General features: G+C 41.2%; 1 protein-coding gene across 1 annotated transcript; it reads right to left on the reverse strand.

Moving 5' to 3' along the window:
- Positions 1-613: 613 nt before the first annotated feature.
- Positions 614-7,291, reverse strand: LOC109756974 (FACT complex subunit SSRP1-A). The gene is made up of 16 exons (XM_020315806.4): positions 7,091-7,291; positions 6,049-6,234; positions 4,974-5,079; positions 4,761-4,897; positions 4,560-4,643; positions 4,378-4,475; positions 4,164-4,272; positions 3,975-4,061; positions 3,785-3,877; positions 2,936-3,133; positions 2,657-2,808; positions 2,413-2,563; positions 2,218-2,316; positions 1,916-2,122; positions 1,265-1,343; positions 614-988 (listed from the first exon to the last, which is right to left on the reverse strand). The coding sequence occupies exons 1-16, from the start codon at positions 7,142-7,144 to the stop codon at positions 861-863; spliced, it is 1,968 nt and encodes a 655-aa protein (XP_020171395.1). The 5' UTR covers positions 7,145-7,291; the 3' UTR covers positions 614-860.

Below are 7,291 nucleotides of genomic sequence, written 5' to 3' on the forward strand. Positions count from 1 at the left end.
TTCCATAAATCATGAACATTTTTAAGGGCATTTTGGGTTCATTGAAAAGATTTGATTTGAACCCGGTTGAATTAATTATCTGCTAGGGTTTGATCATCCCAATTTCAAATTTAATTGAAATTTAAACATGATGCATGGATGCTTCTAAATGCAACTATTTACAAACAAATATTTTAGATATGTGACAATATACCGCCATGATTGTCTCTGCTTCTCACCGCTCTCTTGGGGAATGGATAGGGGAACAAGAGGAAACGATCAGGGCGAGGGGTGGTGGGTATTAGAGACACGTTCATGTGGTTCTTATAGGGAGCAAACAGTTCCCAAAAGGTGACATGGCGACAAACCCTACGTCATGATTCATGCCCGTCATCCGACTGTCTAGAGAGCGTCGCGCGGAAAACAGGCCTAGCGAACGTGAGATAGATAACATTTTGGTAGTTTTATTTCACTTTTCGGCAGTTGCATATGTTTTGGGATATTTGTTTTATTTCATTTCATTCTATAATAATTGGCCCGAGGTTTACCCAACGAGTGGACAAGATCCCTGAGCCCATGACCAAAGGTAGGTTATCACCGAACGCGTTCACTTGCCTCAAAAAAAAAAAAAACATAAGTAGAACCTCCCTCTTCCTCTCAAAAGAAAAGACCCATAAGTAGCCCCTTCACGGTATGCAGGTTCATGTTAGCATGCGTGTTCTTCTTCAAACTGCGCTATGACGATCAACAGATGCTCGTTCTTCTTGTTCAAACTGCACTATGGTGATCTACAGATGCTCGGTCTTCTTGTTCAAACTGCCCTAGGGTGATTTACAGATTCCTCGATCGTGTGGACTGCTGAGTGCACAAGTGTGAGTCTTCTAGTCAGAGCCATTGCCGGACCCGGCGTCCACGTCCACTGGGGCAGCAGCGCGGTAGGCAGCAGATTCCTTCTCGTACCGCTTCTGGTCGGCTTGAGACTGCAGAATGTAAGGTTGCTTGTCTTCGGCTGCTCATGACAGGGAAAGCAAGGAAATCATGAGCACAAGGATTTTCTTTTGTTTGTGAACGCAACTGATATGTTACACGTGCGAGAGGAAAATGCATTAGGGCACATAACGGAGAATAGTACTCCCTCCGTCCCAAAATTCTTGTCTTAGATTTGTCTAGACTAGATATGGATGTACCTAATACTAAAACATGACTTGATACATCCGTATTTAGACAAATTTAAGATAAGAATTTTAGGATGGAAGGAGCATATAGGAGTAGTTTAGAATATTACTTGACATCTTTTGCCAAATCTCGCCAAGCTTCTTTGCAATATCGGTTGGAGCCAAATCTGGATTGCTGTCCTTCACACCCTGAGCCAAGGAAACAGCAAATAAGCCTTTGTTTAAGATCTCACACTAGCAGGTATATATGCTCCAGAAAGAATTCAGTTACCCACCAAGGAATAATGCTTAACCAAAAAGGAGAAAGCTATATATACTGCCTCATATAACTGAGAAAATGCAGTTGAAAATTAAACTCTTCGTGTACATGGTTCATTTGTCGTCCCCTCCCCTAGTGCCATAATTTATTATGACAATAAGCTTTAGTTCTTCTATCTCACTGAAGGACAACCTCTTTTCTTCAATACTTCGAAAATTCATGACCAATGATATGCATTTCTTTACTAAATAGTTTTCTGTGCTACCGAATTACTACAAAAAGAATCTCCGATCCCGAGAATGAAGTTCAGGATTCTTTACGCGAAATAGCTCTAGTTTTATTCAGGTATACTCATTAATTTATGAATTACTCGCTCCGTCCCATAATATAAGAGCGTTTTTTACACTAGTGTGGTGTCAAAAACGCTCTTATATTATGGGACGGAGGTACTAGAGTAGCTAGTTAGCAGCTCTGTTTCGGATAACTGGTCATAGTAACTTACTGCCCGCTCAGCCATTGAGAAATACATGAATGGCATCATTGGTCTTTTGGGGGCGTTAGGATCTTTCTTCTTCTTTGGTTTCCTTTTCTCTGAACCTTCGCCATCCATGCCCTTAGGCTTCCTTTTCCCTGAACCTTCGCCATCCTTGCCCTTAGGCTTCCTTTTCACAGGTGGCTTTGAACTACGGGCTTCCTTTTTGGATGACTTCTGGAGATTAGGAGAGAAAAATAAACACCAACAGATCATTAGCAGAGTTGACTTCACACTTCAGACTTGCTACAGAAAATAAGAAATCTAACAACCTGTTTTTCGCCACCACTTTCACTTGCATCTGATTCCTCACCACCAGAATCATCAGTAGGAGATCCGCCATCATCCTTATGCAGAACAAAATCTTCATCCTGACATGAAATGGTAAAGAACAAGTATATTCAATGGCTTAGTAATAAGATTCACAAGTCAGCATCACGGAACAAGCCAACAAAAAGGCAATGTACCTCTTCATCACTGTCCTCACTACTCCCCGCCTGATTTTTTATTCTCTCTAGATGTGGATCAGGAGCAACATCATCAGTGTCCTGTAGAACATCTGTGACACCACTTGTACCTTGACCATCTCCAAGGTTCATTACTTTCAAGCCCTTTCCACTTGAAATTTACCAGAAGAAAGTGAAAAACACCCATAAGTCTTATGTATAAATTTAGCAAGAGGGGTGATGAAGCCAACAGAAAGGCACGTACTTGATAAAGTTGAAGAGGTTACGGTATTCACTCCTCTGAATATTTCTGAAGAGATGCTCTTGGTCATTTTTTAGCTTGACCAGGAGGTCAAAATACTGAGATGACATACTGGCGCCACCAGCACCATGCCGTTCAAATTCAACAAACTCAATCTACATTAAATAGTATAGTAGTAAATGGGCATTGTGATTAAAATTCCAATGGTTGGACTATGATACACCGTTTCAGTAATGCATGAACGGATGAAAATTAGTTTATAGTTTATGGAAAAAGTAACACCTCTTCATCTAAAATGAGTGTAGGGGGCTTTGGCAGAAAGAAGAAACCCTTTTCAAGTGGATACAACAGTCCATCTTCAGCTTTGAGTGATGATTTAACTGCATATCCATTTTTGTAATTTCTGAAAGAACCCGGCCTTGTGACTTTAGCACCAGAAAGACCGCGGAGGACTTTGACGAATACCTCATGTACTAGACCCTATGGATAGATTGAACACTCCGTGTAAGTTAATTTGTCATGACAGGTAATTAACAGAACAACATAACTACTGATAAAGGAGAATATGTCATAACTGCTAATAAAGGAGAATATGTTAAGTAAGAACTGCAAATTAGTTTTGAAAATCAAACATCACTCTATAACAGAACCTTCTATTAAAATGTACAGGTTGAATTGAAAGTAATGCAATTATGTGCAAATAACCCTCCCACTGAGACCTAATATTGTGTGACATCCATGCCCACCAAATTTGTCTCTACATCTAACTTGGTAGTTGGTGGAAGCACCATTAGGAAGATATGACCATATGATCTGTCCAAAAACCATGTAGTGTTAATTTTATATATAATTTGTTATTCAAATGACATTCTTTTCGAAACAAAAGAGTTGCCTGCTTGGACTAATTTAAGCCTCAGCTTCAAATCCAATTCAAGGTCGGATTATTGAAGCAGCTCTTTCTATCTCAGCATACATCTAGGTGGAGTTTTTAGTACTAAAACAACATACTTGCCATGAGCAGTTCTCATGCATAGTTTATGATTTCATCTTAGAAGACAGATTAGCGATTCCATTTTAACTGAACAAACAAAAGCAAAAGAGTATATTTTATCAAAGTAACAAAACTTTCACCTGATAAGATTCCACTAGCCTATCCTTGTATTTTTCATCAAGCAACTCTCTGCTTAATTTCATGTTTTTTTGAACTACTGTTTCCGTCTCAAACTGTCAGAGAATAAGAGAAACAGTCAAACAATCAAGTAACCAAAACATAACATAGCATAACATCCAAACATCACAAATAAAATTTGCAGCACATCACCTGAATGACAATGTGAGGATATAGCGTTTGTCCTTTACGGATTGGCGGATCAAGAGTGACAACCACAATTGTATGAGGGTTGTTTGACTGCAAATCACAATCGCACGAGACAACTATTTTCATGTCTAGCATCAACAATATGAACAACATCAAATCTGTGCACGCCATAAAATAGAGAACAAACATAACCTTTGGCAAAACAAAGAGGCGAAGAATGCTGCTATATTGGATTTTAAAATCATTAGCTTGTCCTTGAAGGCGCAGAAATGGAAGGTGAAGCTCAACAGCGTATCGTCCTCTGCATTGCCAAAGATCTGTTAGTTTTGGGAGGTAAGCATAGAGAAGATAATCATAAAGAGGTCAGCTTGAGTTTCCAATACGATCAATTATCCATATATCCCACCTTGGTGTAAGAATAGCTATTCCTTCAAAGGTGACAACTGCCTCTCCAGAAGAGCCGGAACCATTATCAGCCCTATCAAGTATTGCCTCCCACAGTATCTACAGAAAGGAAAATCAAAATAAGAAGATTCCAATAGTCAGCATTTCACATTTCAATGTGCTTCATGTTGCATATCGCGTCACCTGAGCCGAAGTACGATTCTCGTTTCCAGGAAATTGAGTATTTGACGTGGGTACATGAAAACTCATATCCATGAGCGAATCTTTCTACAACCACAGGAGATTATAATTCAAAATCAAATTCCAACTTGCGCATGAGGAATAAGTGCTAACTAATACCATAAACAACAAATGATAGAAAGAGTGAGTGGATACGCTACAAACCTCATTAGCACCAGTAGTATCATCAACATGGAACTCCAAGAGAACATCTGTTTTGCCTTGCATCTGGGTCTGTGAGACGTCTGCTAGAGAAACTTCAAATGCTTGCTTCGATTCAACCATAAAGGTAAGCATGCTTCCTATAATAGAAAGTGTGGCTCAAAATATAATTAAAACTGAATATTATTTACAGAAATTAAAGGTCAAGGAGCTTACCAACTATGCCAATCCCTCCCCAGTTGTGACCACCAACAGATAACTGCTTTTCATCTGGTGAGATGCCCAAATTCTTTTGCATGAAATTGATCAGGCTGCTTACATCCTGCGAAAGGAAGTTCATGATGAACATTGCATCAGCAGAATACACTGACCTCAGCACTCATTGTTGCTAGCAAGTTCATACTCATAGAGTTGACTGCCAATATTCTGGGGGGGATCCCGCTTGTCTAAGGCAAACTGGATGGTTAGTCTAATTTTGAGACGCATCTAATGGTAATTCCACCAGAGAACAATAACAACGTGCGAATCCACTATAGAATAGTAGTGAAAAACTGGAAGGCTCCCATTGAGTGAGATACATCTCAATAGAGTATCCAGACACTTTTCATGGTGATAGCATGATTAAGACAGCATCTTGCATAGATTACACAAGTGCTATTGCGTAAACTGTTCCTTCAATATTTCCTGAAGGTTCACATACACATAATGTATCCTTCACACAGAAGATAATCAATTCTGCGAGACAAATTCAGTTACACCATATATGATACAAAGAAACATAGCAACCAGTTTGCAACTTCGTCCTGATTCAAATACGGATCACACGATACAGACTAGGATGTCTCAACCGCAGGTCTGGTAAGAAACATATGGCGAGTTCATACAATAAACATATCAAATAGCAGAATATAGATTACTAATGTTACATATACCTGGTTTGGGAAAACCAACATGTTCATCATGAACATAATTTTCAGCCATACAAACATATACAATGTATGTTACAATAACATGACTGCAATACAGCAAATCAAGAAGGGAAAACCCATGTCTTCATGAGTGTTGATGGTGCTACAAATGTTAGTTCTACTTTTAATCTTGTAGGTTTAGCAAAGTAGTGAGCATCAGGATCAAAATTTTCTGCTAAAACAGTTCCTAATATTGTGCTCAGATAGTCATAGATCATACCGCAAACATTTATCGCGTTTCTAGCAGCCTCTTCACATCAGATCTAGCATGTCATTACTCAATTATTAAAAAAGGGGGAAAGAGTGATACGGCAATTAATAACCTGTTCGCGGAAGCCAATAAATGTGTAGGACAGGCCATCTTTGATTCTGACTCCAAGCTGATATGCCCTGGGGACTTTCATCCATGTCACAGAAGTTAAATCAGCTTTGTCGATCTCAATTGTCTTTCCTCCACCTTGTCTCTTCCATGCGAGCCCTCCAGGGTGCACTTTAAACTGACCAAGATTCTGTACAGGAGCAAGAGTAATAAAACATGACAAGATTCTCAATGTACTGAAACAATAATTAATCAAATAATATTCATAAACACCAGTGGACATCTTCAAAGAGTAAAGGAAGGAAGTCATAACTTGCAGCCTCAAAGTCATTAAGTACTAAAGGTGGTACGACATAACTCTACATGAAGATTATCAAAGACGCATTGATGAGTGATGACTGGCGCAAGCATTGAAAGTCAAGGGTCAGAGAAAGCTTAAGTGTACATAATTCAGATAAGTACGCTGTACATCAGAAGAAACATTTGCAGCCATGGCCAACATCGACTCTGAAAGTCTGAAGCATGAAAAAAGTGAAACACGCTTTCTAATTTGCAGTAAGTACACGACATGCTAAATCATTTGCAGATCAGAAGCTCATGCCTAATTCGACAAATCCCACAACAGGGTCTCAGGTTTGGGAGCAATCCTGCCAACTCCCGGTAGTTCTAAAAGTCCCAATTCGCTACAGCAGCAGCAGCGCCGACAGAGAACTGAAATTTCCCTAAAACCCTCGACAGAGATCGGGCAGGATCAGGAAACCAAACAATTCGGAGGGGAAGACGTCTCCTACCAAGCACTCGCCTAGCAGCGCAACAAAACAGAGCGCAAATGCATCCTCGTACGACGCGAAAACCCTAGAATCCGCACAATGCGCGGCCGCGATCGATCACCGCAGCAGAACGAACAAGCTACAGGGCCATCCGCTCGGCCGCCACCTCCGGCTCCTCGGAACTCTGCCAGCGGCGACGGAATCTCGCGAAACCCTAGGGTATGGAAGCAGGGGCGCGCGGGAGGAAGAGGGAGGAGGGGGGAGGGAGGCGCTCACCGTGCCGGTGCGGCCCCCGAGGAGAATGTTGTTGAAGAGGTGGCCGTCCGTCATCTCCGCCCCCGCCGCCGCGCGCTACGCCCCTCCGGCTCGACCGCCCCGCCCGCCTCTCCCGCTCCGCTTCTCCTCGGCGAAGCGAACACGGGTGCCTCGCTTGCTTCGATCGGCTCCACGGATGGAGAGAGGTGATTGATCTTAAGC

The sequence above is a fragment of the Aegilops tauschii genome, chromosome 3 (genome assembly GCF_002575655.3).
Source record: "Aegilops tauschii subsp. strangulata cultivar AL8/78 chromosome 3, Aet v6.0, whole genome shotgun sequence".
In the NCBI taxonomy this organism is placed as follows: domain Eukaryota; kingdom Viridiplantae; phylum Streptophyta; class Magnoliopsida; order Poales; family Poaceae; genus Aegilops; species Aegilops tauschii.

Bases quoted from the DNA above. Each gene is read 5' to 3' on its own strand.
- LOC109756974 (XM_020315806.4), bottom strand. From the start codon at position 7,144: ATGACGGACGGCCACCTCTTCAACAACATTCTCCTCGGGGGCCGCACC. The intron at 4,062-4,163 runs GTTATGTTTGTT...TGTGATTTGCAG, and splicing joins GCCTCTTTGTTTTGCCAAAG to TCAAACAACCCTCATACAAT. The intron at 3,134-3,784 runs GTGAAAGTTTTG...ATCTATCCATAG, and splicing joins GGCTAGTGGAATCTTATCAG to GGTCTAGTACATGAGGTATT.